Source organism: Ruditapes philippinarum, unplaced genomic scaffold (genome assembly GCF_026571515.1).
Source record: "Ruditapes philippinarum isolate M1 unplaced genomic scaffold, ASM2657151v2 ctg40_1_1_1_1, whole genome shotgun sequence".
Lineage (NCBI taxonomy): Eukaryota > Metazoa > Mollusca > Bivalvia > Venerida > Veneridae > Ruditapes > Ruditapes philippinarum.
This window is the reverse complement of record NW_026863541.1, coordinates 512,525-531,615: the sequence shown is the minus strand read 5'-3', so window position 1 is coordinate 531,615 and position 19,091 is coordinate 512,525. Positions and strand designations below refer to the sequence as shown.

General features: G+C 28.5%; 1 protein-coding gene across 3 annotated transcripts in view; it reads left to right on the top strand.

Moving 5' to 3' along the window:
- LOC132722430 (uncharacterized) overlaps positions 1-19,091 on the top strand; it is a 123,453-nt gene that overhangs the window by 9,163 nt on the left and 95,199 nt on the right. For all 3 annotated transcript variants that reach the window (XM_060706939.1, XM_060706940.1, XM_060706941.1), the window contains exon 2: positions 5,602-5,750. In XM_060706939.1, the coding sequence (XP_060562922.1) occupies positions 5,602-5,750 (149 nt within the window). The remainder of the gene's footprint in view (positions 1-5,601; positions 5,751-19,091) is intronic.

The window sequence follows — 19,091 nt, the reverse complement described above, 5'->3', positions numbered from 1 at the left end:
AAAATGAAATAAATGGAAAAATCATCTACAGTCAAAAAAGGATGCAAAAACAACGATTTGTCCACATTAAATAATAAAGATCAAAGATTTGATATAAAAATGTGGATTTGTTTAATACTTTCTGAGAAATTGAGTAGTTTAATTAACCCTTAATTACTTTTGAAAAAAAAACCTCTTTTTTCGTTACATTTCAAAACAGATTTTAATTTAATTTAATTGCTTATAAATCGATAACAATTATGTTTTGAAATGTTAAAACCAGTTTATAGGTATTAAAAGTAAACTCTTTGTATTATGTTGCTTAAATACATCCTGAATATATTTATATGTAATTTGAATTTCCTTGATACTTTTGTTTTCAATTCCACTCATATTTGTTCGCTAAACAATTTTGATCAATACTTTCTAAGTCTGGCATTGGATAATGATTATTTTTAAATCATAAAATGAAATGAAATAATACAACATTATTTCAAAGAAGTTTAAAACAAAACGATATAAGAATGAAATTCATTTTTTTCACTCAGTATAAATAATAGATCGGTAAAGTTCTTTTCTCAGTTAGATAGAAAAATCACTTACAGAATTTTTTCTATTTAATTTTTTTTTTTTATTTTCAGTTTAACAATTGTACATAATTGTCATGATATATCACCAGCATGAGTATGATACTCGATTTGACTTCAGTTTGAAACATAATGTGTTAAGCTTTTCAAAATTTGATATCAAGTAAATTTCAAAAATGAAACAAGCTTGAAATTACTCATGGAATCAAAATATCTATCAAGTGAAATTATGCATTTCTCACATTTTTATATATTCAAAACTTCTTTACATTTTATACAATTAATACGAATTAAATAGTCTTAAAATGAAAATAAACAGAAACAATAATGTTTTTGTTTTTATACAACTAAATGAAATTTTGATGAAATAAACGTGGATAAATGATACATTAAGCATAAAAATTAACAAATTAATCAAAATCATTAAACTTAATAAACAGAAAACAATATTTAGGTAAATCATTTAAATCAGCATTTTTTAATCAGTTATGATAGTTAACTGATGCAGACATCTCCCATAATTTTTTACCTGACCAATTTAATTCACACATTATAAATAAAGAAAACGTTAAAATTATTAATTAATGATACACCATAATCAAGCCTGATAAGCGTTCGAAATGTTTAAAGGGAAACGATCTCAAAAAAATTAAAAAAGACATTCAAACGATTTTTATTTTATTATTTTCATTTTAACTTATTCATTTCTGGTATTTTTGCGCAAGCATTCATTTTCTTATACATTGCCTATTCAAAAACTAAAATTAAATGAATAAAACAGAAACATGATTTTTTTTCTACGAGGAATGACATATCACCCGAAAGAGCAATGATTCAAGTCGGGCCCAAATCGAATGAGAAATGGAATATGGTCATATCTTACAATTGCAATAGACAAGTTGTTCTAATATACCGTGTTAATTTTTATGATGATTCAGTCCTACTTTCATTGTTTTTTGCCACTTTTACACTTATTTAATTAGCATGATGTAATATATTTCAATTTGTTTCTATGCTAGGAATGTGTTTATTTTTCGTTCGGATCTGCATTTGTTTATCGTGATTAAGAAGAATGTCTTTGATAAATGTATGATTCGTTCTTTCGCTATTTGTTGAATCATTATAAAGTACAGTTTCTTTATAAGTTTTCGGTGTTAATTTATAAGATTTTTAAAGTTTTTGTACAATGTTAACAGTACATGAGATGATAAAAATCATGATTTAACGGTACTGTGTTTCATTGTAACTAAGTGTTTTTATAATTCAGTGACAAAAAAGTGAAAGAACTAAACATTTGCCATTCAAATTTGTGTAAGCGGTATAATCAAAAACAATATCACAGTTTGCAAACCTCTTCAATATTAAGAAATGTTCAAAAAAATGTAATATCTAAATATTTGTCATTCCAATTTTTGTAAACGATATGATCAAAAATAGTATCATAGTTTGCAGACCTTTTCCATATCAGATCCAGCAGGATTTAGACCATTTACAAATTATTTGCAAATATATATGTTTTATTTTGTAAATCATGTTAATGAAACAACGGTCAGCAATTTGAACCACATCAAGTAAAATATTAGAAATATCGGAATATCGTTGCGAATTAACATCAAAAGCACGTTTGATAGATATAGTGTATAAAGTATTTAACAAATTATTATCAAACAATTTGTTTCAGGTAAAAAAATCGCAATAATATGAATTTCAGGTCTAATACAGTGTACTGTACCATAATAAAAATGTATTAACCTTAACCAAACCACAACCATGAACTATCTCTTATGCTACATAAACAGCTTTGTCTTTCAATAAGCAAAGATTCCTCTTTAATGTGATATAGAAGTTACTAGCATTATGTCATTACACATCTTGCACGTCCAATTTCTGTACGTTCTTTTAAATTTCTTATTTTAGATAAATTCTTAAGTAAATAAACAAAATTGTGTATGTATGAACTGTGTCATTTAGTACAATAAATTTCTAGGAAATATCCATTTTAAGTGAAAAATTTAAAATGGGTTTATTAAAGTTATTTTCGGCTCAGTAATCAACAAAAAAATAAATTATATAGCCATTTGAACTTTTTTAGAAGTGTAAAAATTGTCCCCTAAATTTTTTATATATTAATCGAAATGCGAATTTGAAAGAATATTAAACAGAAGTTGAAACGTTTTAAATTTTTTATTTTCTTGGGGAAAAAAAGATAGAAATTCTATAACTGACAGTTTCTTTACGAGTCGTCATTTTATGGTTTAAAACCAATATATCTTTGCCAAGGGTCCTTGCGATTCAGTCATTACTTTGAAATGTCAAACCTCATTTACTGATTGAAAACAAGATCATGATAATGTTTATTTTTTCTTACTTAAATTAAAAGAGACTTCTGAAAATACAGTAATCCTTTTTCATCAAAACACGCTTATAAAGTAAATTAATCATTAATGAATTTGAATAATGGACCGTTAGAATAGTTCTCTGAAACAGGTCTCATGAAGAAGACAAAAAAATTTATAAACACTTAATTAAAGAATTTTTTTTTCAAATAGGAACAATAGACTATGCAGTTTGATCTATTTATCTGCCGAGGAAGTACTATTATTTTCATGATAGGGTCGACTTTAATAATAATGTTTACAGAGGTACGAAAGTAAAGTTGCTGTTAAATGATTTTACCAATCTTATTAAAAGAAAGGATACATTATTTTCCAATCGATTTTAAAGCAAAATCTGACTAAATATTTACTGTACATGATTTTGGCCCTGCGCAGATTTTACAATGAAACTGAAATTGGATATACTTCTGGAAACACTTCATTATTATTAGCAAGGTTAAACATTAAACGATTAATTTCGTTTGAAGAATATATTATTAATGATATTCTAGCCGACTTTATTGTACTTTAACTGAACTGTTATGAACACCTGGTTGTATAAACTAGTTCCTTCGCTTTCTATCTTTAACAATACAGACGTTATAGTTGGACGTTATTCAAATGATCCTGCCAATTTATGCATTAGCATTAATTACATAATAAAATAAAAATCTAGCGGTAGAGAGTATAACATTGTTATATACGTTAGTTTCCTTTCAATAAGCTTTACTCCAAATATTCTTTCTACTTTAAAAGCCGATTTTATACTTTAGAAATACACGTGAATGTCTGTTTGTTTTTAAAATGTTTACTTCAAATTATAATTTAAATCAAAATATTATAAAAAGGATTTCAAAAATGGCAAATGTTCAAATCTTTTAATCCCATGATTCTAACTTCGAGCTCATATGGCGCAAAGATAATATGTCATTCAATGTTTAGTCAATTTACAGAATGTTTTTCTTGTTGTTGAATGACTTTTTTAAATAAAACTGCTTTGTAACTCTTTATTGATTTACATTCTTGATGGGTTGACTAGTATTGAGCATTGTTGATGATAATTGTTAAAATAATGTGGCTGGAGTAAAACGCTTGTTCAGTGTACAAAAAATAAATTGTAAGAGGATATATTATACGCCATATTTTTCGTGTAGTGAATATGATAGAATCGCTATGACCGAATTTATAACTTATCCCAAAGTTAACCTTCATTAAAAAATCAGTTTAGCAGGGTTTTGTTGACAAACAAAATGAATCATTGAAATTTCTCTTCATGTTTATTCCATACCTTTACATGTGAGTGTTTCGATGTAGTTTTAGATTCTAACTAGGCCTTATTTTTGTTATTTCTAAGACACGATATAACCAAATTGAAGTAGTTCTCTGAAATAGTTTGCGCGGGTTTTACAAAAAAGAATGGTATGTATCTAACCGAGACAAATAGTGGTATTTCCTGGGGCCGGCAAGACTCATTAACGGCTTCAGATATATGTTTTTCTAAAGTTTACTTGTGTGTAGTAAGTTCAAAGGTGACCTTTGAAATCTGGGAATAGTCATCTCTGAAATGCTTTTAAATACGAGGGCTGTCGAAAACTGCCGTAGAAAAAGCTTCTAACTCTATCATTTTAACATAACATATTAAGCCAATTAAAGAATAGTAAAGGAAACAAATCTGTGTGTATATATTATGCGAAATGTAATTGAAAAACCTCAATTATATTCCAAGATATTTTCCACATTTTTGGACATTTTCAAACTATCACTACAGTTACGATTTATCGCATGGAATATTTCAAAGTAAAGTTGCATGAACGTTTTTTTTTTATTTTTGGTATAATGAAATGGTTGAATAATTATGATACTTTTGCAGAAGAAAATTGGAATCATCTTTGTTTAATGGACATTTATTGCGCCGCAAGTAAACATTTGTTATATAATGATAATCTCACTGCATTCAAATCTGAGCTTGCGGATTAGTTAGCAATTGTGAGATAAGGTTTCATTTCATTCGAAAAGTTGTAAAACTGTCAGGAATTATCAGAATTGCTCAAGCAAGCCTGCTGTTTAACCAAAATGGCACGTAATTATTTTACCTGGTAAACAAATTGTTTATATTCTACGTAATCCATTATACAAAAATCGGAACAAAATCTTAAGATAAATTTCAGATTTTTACAGATTAAAAAAATTTCCTCCAAAAACATTTTATGATTTAGATTTATCAACAATATTCATATAAAGAAAATAAAATCTATGATGGCTATTCCATTATCAAACCGTTGCTATGGAATTCGAAGTAAACACATTCCTTTAGACATGCAGAACTTAATAGCAATTACAAATAAAACATTTCATTTTAAGCTGACTTTGATTTAAGTAAAGGATCAATGCAATAAGAATAGTAAAGCAAAATACGTAATTGTGTATGAAACATAAATTAAACAGATATAGAATGTTCTTAAACACATATTCTACAAGTAATTGTAGATACTATTTTTATATATTTCATGTAAAACCGCAACATATTGTAGATATTATTCTTACATATTTCATGTAAAACAAGTTATAGTAGATATTATTCTTACATATTTCATGTAAAACAAGTTATAGTAGATATTATTCTAACAACTTATTGTAGATATTGTTCTTATATTTTTCAGGTAAATACAACTTATCAGTTACATTTGTCGATGACACGAGTATAAATCTAACATGGTCGCCATTCTTGCCTAGTGGTAGCAGATATAATTATACAGTATTATATTCTACAGAGTTTCAGACAGATCCTCTAATGTATAGCTCTCATTTGGTAAGTAAAATATGCTCTCCTTTTTTAACACTGTAAGTTACTTAATTTATAAAATGTTTTTACCCAGCTTGTGATTTAGAAAAAACTATTCAAAATGTAATGTATTGTAATATCTAAATACAAAATTTGAGCTGCCAACAGTATTTTAGGGCCTGTTCAGAATACACAGGTGTGCCGGCTAGCTCCTGTTTGGTATCCCGCTGGGCTCCTGGCGGTGGTCATGTGTTGTTGGGTTGTGTTGGGCATTGAATGCCGCCCTTAATTGCTGGTCATGTTTTTCAAATTTCATATTCTATTCATGGCAAAGGAAAGTCACTTTGGGTTCTATCAGGAAGAGTTATAAACCATAATGCTGTATACCTCCTTTGCTTTTATAGAATAAAGCTCTTAGAAAGTGTGAATTTTTATAAGGACACGTTATATGCACTTGTCTTAAAATTAAATCTATGTGTTATGTTTATAACAATAATGTTTTATATGTATATGTATAAATTATTCAAAGACATTTGAATATAATTATGGTATATAATCCACGTTAAAGACTAAGGTAAGGTATATAATGCTCCAATTCGATATTTAAAAAAGGGTATTTATAATTGTTATACATGTTGTCTTTAAATGTAACAGATTTCATTTTGGTACACATAAAAAGAACTGTTACGTTATAGATAAACACAATGAAAATACAGAGTGTCTTTAAAAAAACCGGTATTTTTAAGAAAGGACCACTTTAACTTGACCACTTATAAGGAATGCAGCATTCCGAAGCATAGTATGAGCATAATTTTCTATGTTAGATATATCTCGTAATAAATTCCAAGAATTCAATAAATTTCTGCAATAAAGGTATATTTTCCTAAGATGAGTATAGTATATTTGTAAATTGTAACATTTTCTTCACAAAAGTCCGGTTACATACACATATCCGTTCTTACATTATGCTTGATTAAATGCAAACCATCGGCAGTCTGAACTACTTTCCTTCCGTTGAAATGGAAAAGGGACTTGGCCTTTGGTAATAAAATCTTCACGTAATATCGCACTATCAAAATGTTGCATGTGGTATTTAAAGATATTGATATTTGGAGAGAGCAGTCTGATGTTTATGCAACGGTAAGATTTAATGAATAAATTCCATGCTTTATCAGGTTTACTGGACTATAAATATTCAAAGTACAACAATCTATTTCTCTCTGGGACAATATTTAAATGGTTGCTAGCATTTATCAGACGAATTGAAGTTTCAAATCGTTTAGCTTGATGTCTGATTTTTATGAGAACAGGTTTTTACATGTTGGATGTCTTAGACAATCGTAGCCATACATTTTACGTCTAAAATTTTAATGCAATAAAAAATCTAAAACGTCAGTAGCATTGATTTCAGCTTTAAGCTATTGTATGTATTAAACACTTTGAGCATCAGTAATTTTAGTGCTGATAAAAACATTTTAAGGTTACTGGCTCGAGCGTAGCGCTTTTGAACGATATATTTCTTAAGCAATTTCAAACGATCAGATGTTAAACACCTACATGAGGTTTACGCGGATATGAATTATTTGTTCTTATTTTTGTGTGTGTTTTGATGTTTTACAGCTTGTGTTTTGTCAGAATTTATTACAATTAGCAAACGCTAGAAAGACGCAAAATTGATTTCGTTTTCATATTGACAATTGCCGTCATATTTTTTTCTACTGTAGAAAGTTTTTAGTTTCAAAACTTGACTTTGTACCATTCGCCCTTTTTTCTGAAAAGGCATGGAAGTGTTGGATTATTTGTACTTGATTGAATTTAATTATTTTACACCTACAAACACCACACGCTATTATTTTCCATTGAATAACTAGTAAAAGTGTTACTTGATGACACAATAAGAGACACCAAGACGAATGTATTACATTGAATATTTCATCATCATTAAGATCGTATCGAATATTTACTTATGGTTAAAAAGATTGGTGTATGTATCATTTAATGCTTTTGTGTTATTCTGACAATTTTTTAGCTGCCACTGATTGATTGACATAATCAATTAGATATGACATGAAACAAGGGCTTAAAAAGTTATTATTGACGTTAACCTACTTTTACTTGAACATTTCGTTTGTTATTAAATATTATTTTCCGCCGACTTGTTGATTTCACTTAAAAGTATAATTAAATCAGCGACTTGATTTCTTTATTGTGTCTATATTTTTCACGATTTTTTCCGTATGTGTAATGTACGTATGTGTGTATTTAGTAATGTGTCATGAACTTATATTAAGAAGTATTATAAACATGCAGTTCAATGTTGTATTGTGTAGACTATCCCACAATATGTAATAACTTTTGTTTAATTGTTGTTGACAATATGGCAGCAAGCCATAAGTATTTCTTATCACTAAATGTTGTAACTCAATTACTTTGGAGCGCAATGCATTGTTATTGTGGCGCAAAACGTGTTTTCAAAATGGATGATGAGTGAAATGTCTGTATGAGCATAGATGCTTATGTTTACAGCTTTGAGCAGATGCCTTTGTAAATTAAATTTGATTTTTTTTTATATTTTTATTGATTAATTTTAGTTCATTATGTAACGACAAATTTATAAGTTTTCACCAATTCTTAAAGAAAAGTAACCACATCTCAGTGCTGCAAATGGTAATTATTTGTATACGTACATAAAAAATAACAGAATTTGAGTCAAATTTTAAAATGAAATTAACTTTTACCTTAACCTGTTTAAGATGTTTTAGATGAAATATGATTTTACTTTAATTTCTAGTTGAATACTATAATATTTCTTTTTTAAAATAATTATGCTAATTTTTCATAATAAAAAGTTGTGATAATGGTTATTCTAATTTAGTATGTATCAGCGTTATTTTACAATAATTTTTTTATTGTTTAACCAAACATTTCACTTCAATATTCTCATTAGAAGATATTTCCGATGAAATTGCAAAAAGCGACTTGTTAAAACAAAAATGATCGGTCGAAACTTGAGAGAATTAAAAGCTTTTTGCCGATGCATTATTCACTTAAGATATTTAATTCTAGTGGGATTAATTGTCTTGGTTGTAACTTATTTTTATCGTTCAATTTAATGTCACGGAAGCAGCTCAGCTGGTACAAAAGAAAGCTGAGCAAGCATTGTACTGTCTTAATGTCTCAGTAGACGTTATATGTCCTTAACAAAGGTCAAATTACTTATAAGATGAAAACGTAAGTGGCTATATTGGGTGTATTATGAATTTGATATTGACATTGGATCCAATAATTATTTCTATTTCAACATCTCGTAGTGAAAACGCTGAAAGTTCATTTCGGTGTGAAATAAGTCTCCCCAGTTAACTAAAAACTAGCGCTTTGTCTGTCTAAGATGCAAAATTACGTAAAATTTAACTTTACATAAAATGTGTTTATATGAACCGATTTAGTAGGAAATTTAAACGATACTTTTAGGTTATAATTAACTCATCTTAAGTTTGTATCATTGTATGATTATTAATTTCTTTGTGTTTCTATGCAAGTATTTTGTATCTATTGGCAATTGTTTCGAGTTCATACATGTGATAAATGCTCATTTCTGGAACAAGAATATTGTTTAAAGATAAAGTTGTATTTTGGACATTAAAACAAAACGAGAATAACATAGCACTTTATTTTCTAAATTATAAATGGCCACATCCAGTGTCCTTTTCTTGAACTTTCGTTTATTAATGTTTTGTGATTTCAAGATGACAATAGATAATTTATTTAGCCAACACTGTAGTCTTTTTCTTCTTTTATTATTGTTTTGTGATATCATGATGCGAATTATTAATAACCGGCTCTATACTTGAAGCAATGGTACAACATGGACATTTCCATTTCCTTCAGTTTAAAATTACAATGTTAAATAGTAATATTTGAAAACATAAAAGAGCGGATACAGCTGTTATGCAAGTTACTACTTTAAAATTGAAATACCAACGATGATAACTGATGTGCTGAATTTCACATAAAAAGCGTTTTATATTGATTTACTCTTCCCGTATAACATTCTTTTTCATGTCTGTGGTAGAAAAAACTAATTATTTAAAAAAATCTCCTGGAATTGTATTTCAGGATCATTTGTATTTGACTAATAACTTTTTTACACGACCTTAACCTTTATTTTCCGAAATTGTTCTAATATGTGTGGCACTTATATAACGTTATTAGTTTTAAGCATTTACGAATCAATGCAACAGTAGGACAAAAAAGTAAGGCCGACGTCTTTTAAAATATGATGCTTAATTATCAGTTAAAACATTTGCTTTCTCAAAGTATAATCTATCGCTGGGAAGGAAAACATTAAATTATTTCCTGGAGCAGTAAAAAAAACTATTCTTGCATTACACGTCAAAATGTTCAAACACGAAAAATAAATGAAAAAACAGGGCAAACATATTAGTCATGTTTGGATTTCCTACAGCGTTTAAAAGTTCTAACATTTAGAAATTTCTTAAATACATGTTTTCACGTAATAGTAATGCGGTTAAATGTATGTGTATTTATTTCTTTTTAAGAGAGCATTCTAGCTATCAAATGGCAATTAAAGTCAACTCAATTATTCTTTTATCCATATACTTCTATTATACTTATCATATGTTATCACAACTATCACTTTTGCTAAAATATTTAATCTGTGCTCTAGTCATTGGAAGAGTTAAAAATCTGTTAAATCTGCTGCAGGCAGGTCTCTAATGTCATCACTATAACTGTTGTCAATATAATTATTTATAAGAGATATGTTGCTGGTAAAATTGTGCGAACGAAATTATTCTTATAGGTATTAAATAAAATATATTTTCAGTGATAAGAACTTCAGATTTTTTGACAGTACTGAAACACATTTTTGTTAAGAATTATAGTCAACTGTACCTTTATTGAAGCATTAAATGTTTAAATGTGCCTGAATGAACTTTGAAACCAGATATTGTTTCAAAAGTTTGTGAACTTCTTCATTGTAAACAAATTTACTCTTTGAAAATGAAAATGAATTCAACCAATTTGGGAGAAAGCAAAGGAGTGTATTTTTTATACATATTTTAATGTTATCAACGCTGTGATGCCAGACGAACTATTGAGCGTTACACAACAACAATTATAAATATGGAAGAGAGTTATTTTTAAATAATGCTCAAAATGATTTTATCATATCTTGAAGTGTTAAAATATTGTCAATGTTTTCTTTTCAAATGACTTAAATGGTACTAAACTATAAATCAATTGATACATGAATATTGTTGTTCTTTCGATTTATGAATATTGCTGTTCTTGGGTCCATGCAGACGATTAAAGCAGTGACATCAGAAGGCAAGAATCACATATCAGCACCTGCAAGACACTTTGTTATGTTATACCGACAGTTGGGTAGTATAAACTGGCATTGAATAATGTGTATATTTTCATTAGTGTGTCTGCTTTCAGGTCTGACGATTGCCTTTTTTCATGGCAAAAAGAGATAACGTCAATGGATTGACAGATCCTGTTACACGAAGAGTGTTAGGATATATATTACCTAAACCTAATTTAAGACTGGGTTCTGAAAACTACTGATTCGTAGGCTTTCTTCCACAATCTGTTATCTTGACTTGTTTTTCAAGATTGTTGATGTTAGTATTGTTATTATTCTTACGCATGTAGTATTATTGTTTAATTGTTTATTCAACACAACATTTTAATGCTAGTTATCGTGTAAACTCCATTTCAATTGTCGAATGGTTGCCAAAAATTTTCTTCATCTGCTATTGAACAGGTAGATAATTTTCAAAAAGACTAAATCCGGAAGCAAGTTGTTCTCCGATTTTTGTTAAGATATAAGTATTTCTGTAAACTTTATATTCCTCTTAACTTCCTCAAACCTTACCGGATAACTATCTTAGATTCTAGGAATACCTGTCGGTCCCTATTTTTCAAAGAAATTACCTGACTATATCAATATTGTGTGAAATATAAATTTGAGTAAATTGACTTCCATTTCAAGCCAAAACAATTGGTCTACGCGATTCAATTTTATCAGACAATTATTTCACTAATCAATTATGTATTTGAAAACAAAATAGCACAAAACCACATTTGTGTGTAAAAGAGATTGTTCTATATTTTTGCGCAGAAATCGTTAAATTCATATTTCATTCATTCAAGTAAACCGATTTCGCATAAATGAAATTGTATCTCTTAACTAAAATTCAGGAAACATATTTAGTATTTCTTAACTAAAATTCAGGAAACATATTTACAACTATCCCTTCATTGCTCTTGTCTAAAAGAACCTTTTTTAGAAATGTTTATGTAGGCCAATGTGCTGATTAATAAAGATTAATAAAAGTACATAAAAGGAAACCTTATTTTTTATATATATATGTGACGAGATTCATGACAAGAAGGCCTTTAATCATCGGCTGTCAACATCTTACTTGCCATTTCTTGTTATTAAGATATACAATTTCATCATACGTATTTGCTATTTGATACGGATTGCTGAATAACTACAAAACCGTGAAAGACTGTTGCTTCTAATAATGATATGGTCAATTTTTCTGATTAAAAGAGAGGAATATAAAGAACTAGCAAGTTATTAACCTTAAGAATGAAACGTTTATTTGAAGGCCCATTATGCGTAAGAAATCCTTATATTTCTATTTCTCAAAAGCTTTTTATTTTTGGTTGAAGTTTCCTAAAATGTACTCATTGGCCAATTATTAAACCATCTATTGCTACGTTGTATTTTGACAATAAGTACTATTTTATGATTAAGTATTTTGTATGGAAGTCAAAATACAACTTTGTATACATTTTGCTATGTTTATGACATATAATTACACTTTCACTTTCTGTGCTACTTTCTACAGGTGAAATACATCTAAAAAATTCTGAAACCGTTGTTTACACATAATTAATCTCACGTTTATCCTTTTATTTCTAAAGAATGAAAATGTATTCCTTTCTGAGGCATAGTGTGCCTCTGAGTACTTAGATTTTTGTTTCTCATGCTACATTTCTCTTTGATACTGTTTTCATATATATACTTAAAACGTAAACATTATGCATTAGGTAGGTATCGAAAAGACCATTATTGTATGGATTTAATGTCCATGGGCCCGTCTTATCAACGATCGTACGATTTTTGGAAATCTTATCGTACGATTTTGATCTACGATTGTCGTACGCTCGTAAGACTGTCTTATCAACGCGGTCGTACGTTCAACCTAAAATCTTACGATTTTCATAGACGCACGGTTCTTACGCCTGCGCAGTATCACGGGTCGGTCTAAAACGCAGACGCTTATATGCAGACAATATAGGATATATAATAAAAAAAATAGAATGATATAGAGTGTTTTCACACAACACAGGCAATATAGAATAAGAAGGTGTAAATAGGATACTTAAAAGCTGTTTAGATTTGAATGTTTAAGATCAAAAGTTTAAGATATTAGAGATTTGTAGGTATGAATATTTGATAATAGATTAGAATTTTTAAGAATAGAAATAGTTTTTATGATTTTTTATTAAGATGATATGAATTAAGAAATAATAATAATATTAAAAATATTTTTTGACACACTATGCTTGATTTGTATTAACTTTTATGAATTTAAGATAAAATGCCTAATATAAGTTTTGTTAACTTTAATAAGCAGAACTTTAATGAGGACAATAAAGTAAATTTCAAAACAAATTTAAAAAACAGAACATATGTTTATTTGATTTTTATACATAGTCCATCTACAAAGTAATCATTAAATAGTTAATAAAACAATGATACAAAGCATTTATAATTATTAAAAAAACAACAACAATGTGATGTAAAAATATAAATATAATTATCATTAAAAAATATATATGTACAATATCAAATCACTTTATATATCTATATTGTCTTCGTTTCTTGCAATTACTATAAACTCTATATTGTCTGCATTTTACTATATGTTCTATACTGCTAAGAAACCTAGAGTAAAAAGCACACGATATAGCGTAACTATATAGTACCTGTGAGAAACGCAGACAATAAAGATATATAGTGAAAATAAATTTTGCAGACATGTTTAGCTTTTACTAAGGGTATAATTATAGTAAAATGCAGACAATATAGAGTATATAGAACTTGCGAGAAACGCAGACAATATAGGTAAATAGTGAAAATGAATTTTGCAGACATGTATTACAAGCCAACTTGTACATGTACATGTAGTTATGTTTGATTTTTTACATTATTTGTTGTTTAGTACTAAACCAAATTAATAACAGGCTTACATTATATCTAAATGTGTTTATTGGGGCTAGATTAAAGCAATATAAAGATAAATCATCATCTACCACTTTCTAATTTTCATTTTTACATGAATTTACTGTTTCACATTTCAGAAAAAAACTTCTTATCTTTCAGAAAGAAAAAGAAACACACATGTCTTGGATAAATGACAGACTATTCTCACCCTAACCAGTTCCTCCGTCTGACAGTTCTCAATCGAACCGTTTCCATCATTTTCCTCCCCTGACAGCCCCCAACCCCCCTCAAAAAATATCATATATTTATTTTCATTTTTTTTCTACACAGGAATTTTAGTTTTATTTATATTATTTTCTCTCATGGTGAGAATTATTGTAAGCAACATTTTTATTTTATAAATAATATTATTAAGGAAGCAGTTTTAAAATTTGTTTATTAAAGTATTATATGCAATTAAGTTGTTGAAACTTAATCAAGATCATAGGTTTTTTTAATGAAAATTAACCAAGCTGATAGTCGGCCACAACTAAATGACCACTCGGGCAATCCAATAGTTGCACTTGATGCCTGAAAGGCCTACTTTTTCTACGGCCTTGTAGCATTTACAGGAAGCACGGCAGCCATTTATTTGATCTACGACTGCTTCTCAGCGATCGTAGAAAAAATGCATGATCTTACGATAATCGTACGATTATGAAAATCTGCGACGTTTGATAAGACACCGACAAAATCGTACGATAAAAACGGTCGTACGACAGTTGATAAGTCGGGCCCCAGGTCCGTTTCGTTTCGTTTTGTGTTTGTTTTTTTTTAAATGTAGCAATACCGCATTATCACTTCCATGAGGAAGCCAGTCCAAGAAGAATGGAGAGAGTCATCCAGTTGTACATAATCAATTCCAATTGTCTTGCGCATTTATCTCAATCAACATGTCTGATTATTTAATTTGGGATACTTTTGTTTTCTATAGTTATAAACATCAGACTACCAATAAACAGCTAGATTTGGTGTCTGAAGGAAATATTCAAGTCTGACTGTATGATTTACGAGTTTCAGTTGAGCTATTAAAACTTTCAGAAGACATGCAATATTTCAATCAGGACTGTATAATTATCAATGAAATTCACTTAGAAGCAGTGAAACGTTTGCTCAGTTGAGCTGTTAACAATTTCAGAGTACATGCAATATTTCAACCGGGGTTGTTTAATTAAAACTGAAATTCACTAAGAAGCAGTGAAACATAAGCACCAACGAAACAAAACTGATTTCAATTTGTACACATTTTGTTATATGATGTTTGCTTAATTTATAGAGGAACAATGAAAATGGCCATTTAAACTTATTTTGAATACTTCGACTGTGCTACATATATGTGATTCATTATTTGGCACTGACACATTGATTCATGTGTGAAAACAATTCAAAGATGAAATAATTTTAAAAGGATATGATGATAAAATATCGATGGATTAGGAAATATTATTGACAGTAATCTTAGAATGTAAATGGATTACGTAATACTATTGAAAGTAATCTAAATATGTAAATGTATTAAGAAATATTATTGAAAGTAATCTAAAAATGTAAATAGATTAGGAAATATCATTGAAAGTAATCTAAAAATATAAAAGGATTAATAAATATTATTAAAAGTAATCTAAAAATGTAAATGGATTAACAAATATTATTGAATGTAGTCTAAAAATGTAAATGGATTAACAAATATTGTTGACAGTAATCTAAAAATTTAAATGGATTAGGAAATATTATTGAAAGTAATCTAAAAATGTAAATGGAATAAGAAATATTATTGAAAGTAATCTAAAAAAAGAAATATTATTGAAAGTTATCTAAAAATGTAAATGGATTAAGAAATATTATTGAAAGCACAATTATGGTGTTAAGTGATTCAAGTTATCAGAATTGGAATGATACATTAATGTAAAGAGTAAAAGAAATAACTTGACGACAAATGATGTTACTAGTATTTCAGAAGCTGTTTTTGATGATGAAAAAATGTTATTAACAACTTTGTCAAGAGAGAAAATAAGGGGTACTTGCATAGAATAGTGAAGCGGCGTATATCATTTGACACATTGTTTGTGGCCTGCTGTGAGCAACATATAATTTATAATAAAAGAGGAAAGTGTGGGTGATAAACAGTCTTGTCTGACTTGTAATGCTTTCTCAGGAAGCTCGAGTTGCGTGTTATCATGAAATGTAAGAATTAATAATAATTTGTCTCTGACAAATGACAATGATTTCTTTCTTTCTGTTCAACTCGTCTCGGTTAAGTATCATTTAAATGGCTTTCATGGACAAATGAATCGTATGTAGACTAAAACATCTTGAAAGTGTTGTTATATTTTGTACCTTATCTATCATAAATATACGCAATCAAACTGAGTCTTTTTAAGTTTGTTTCCATTACTATCTCAAGGGATCTTTTCCAGGTTTTAAGACTTTGCAAGTTCAAATCATACAATTACTTGACTATGAATGGCCGTGAAAAAGAATGACTACGTTATTACAAACATTATGCCATGTGTGGGTTAATATAGTTATAAATATAATATTTAACAAGATATTAGTATTATTTTCGAGCCAATTACTGTAAAAGCCGTTTTTTTTAAATATCTATCATGTACATAGTTAGTTTCTACATTTCAGTAATCCCATTTGTATAAATATCAATTATGGACATAGTGTTAAAAGTTCAGTAAACCGACTTGTCTGATAAAGGACAAATCGTTACAAATTAACGGATAAGTTTTAACATGGTCTACGTGTCACATTTAAATGCGACACTAATGGTACAAATGTATTTTGATATTTGACACCTTAATGGATAATTCTCACGAACAGAAACAAGAAGCACATCTAACAGCGACGTATTTTCCTTTAAGCGACGAAAATTCTTAATCAACGGTTAAATAACTTATGGCGTAGAAGACGTGGTAATCAAGTGGTTTTGATGCGATTTTTTGTAGAACTATTTTGCGTTTGTATCAATAATGGGAAAACTAATATGGATGCTTAGCTAGTGCGTACAACACTGAACAAACGCTGATTTAATTAAGGTCAAATGTACTAATTGAGAGGATGTTGAAGAATTAATTTAAGAAAGAAAATAATAACTGTCTAACCATCTTTTGTCAGAGCAAATACAAAAGCGAATTTAAGGTTTAACTTGTTTTATGAGAATGCTATGATGTGAAATATGAAAACAGAATCAATACATGTGTATACAATACATTATAATTCAATAATATGGTTTCTATGATACCAGCAAGACAAGGGGTGGTAAATCCGTCCAAACAATTATTATAGATATTTAAAAATGCTTCCTATTGAGATAAAAATATCTCTTTCCAGAATTTATTTCTTACAAAAACTTTCGTTTATTAATGTTTTGTGATTTCAAGATGACAATAGATAATTTATTTAGCCAACATTGTAGTCTTTTTTTTCTTTTATTATTGTTTTATGATATCATGATTAGAATTATAAATAACCGGCTCAATACTAGAAGAAATGGTACAACATGGACATTTACATTTCCTTCAGTTTAAAATTACAATGTTATATAGTATCCGTCATATTCATAAAACAGCAAATACAGCTGTTATGCACGAAGGCGATGTTAAACTGGTGTGCTGAATTTCACATATAAACCGTTTTAAGTTGATTTACTGTTCCCGTATGACATTCTTTCCTCATTTTTATGGTAGAAAAAGCTAATTATTTAAAAAAAACTCCTGGAATTGTATTTCAGTATCATTTTTACTTGACTAATAACTTTTTTTACGCGACCTTCCGAGATTGTTCTTAATATGTGTGGCACTTATATAACGTTATTAGTTTTTTAAGCATTTACGAATCAATGCAACTGTAGGACGAAAAGTAAGGCCGACGTCTTTTGAAATCTGAAGTTTAATCATCAATAAAAACATTTGCTTCTTCAACGTATAAGTTATCGCTGGGAAGGAAAATCATTTAATTATTTCCTGGAGCAGTTAAAAAAACTATTCTCGCATTACACGTCAAAATGTTCAAACACGAAAAATAAATGAAAGAACAGGGCAAACACATTAATCATGTCTGGATTTCCTACAACATTTAAAAGTTCTAACATTTAGAAATTTCTAAAATACATGTTTTCAAGTACTAGTAATGCGGTTAAATGTATGTGTAATTATTTCTTTTAAAGAGAGCATTTTAGCTTTAAAGTCAACTCAATTATTATGTTATCCGTATACTTCTATTATACTTATCATATGTTATCACCTTTGCTAAAATATTTAAATTGTGCTCTAGTCATTGGAAGAGTTTAAACGCTGTTAAATCTGCTGCAGACAGGTCTCTAATGTCATCACTATAACTGTTGTCAATATAATTATTTAATAGAGATATATTACTGGTAAAATTGTGGTATTAAGATAAAATATTAGTTCAGTGATAAGAACTTCAGATATTTATGACAGTACTGAAACACATTTGTTTTAAGAATTATAGTTAACTGTACCTTTATTGAAGCATAATATGTAAAAATGTGCCTGAATGAACTTTGAAACTTGATATTGTTTCTAAAGTTTGTGAACTTCTTCCTTCTAAACAAATTTACTCTTTGAAAATGAAAATGAAATCGATCAATTTGGAAGAAAGTAAATGAGTTTAATTTCTTTTATACATATTTTAATGTTATCAACGCTGTGATGCCAGACGAAATATTGAGCACAATACACAACAACCATTTTGAATATGGAAGAGAGTTATTTTTAAAAAATGCTCAAAATGATTGTATCATATCTTTGAAGTGTTACTTCAATATAAAATATTTTCAATGTTTTCTTTTCGATTGACTTAAATGGTACTAAACTATAAATCAATTGATGCGTGAATATTGTTGTTCTTGCGATTTATGAATATTGCTGTTCTTGGGTCCATGCAGACGATTAAAGCAGTGCAAGAATCACATATGCAAGACGCTTTGTTATTTTATACCGACAGTTGGGTAGTATAAACTGGCATTGAATAATGCGTATATTTTCATTAGTGTGTCTGCTTTCAGGTCTGACGATTGCCTTTTTTTATGG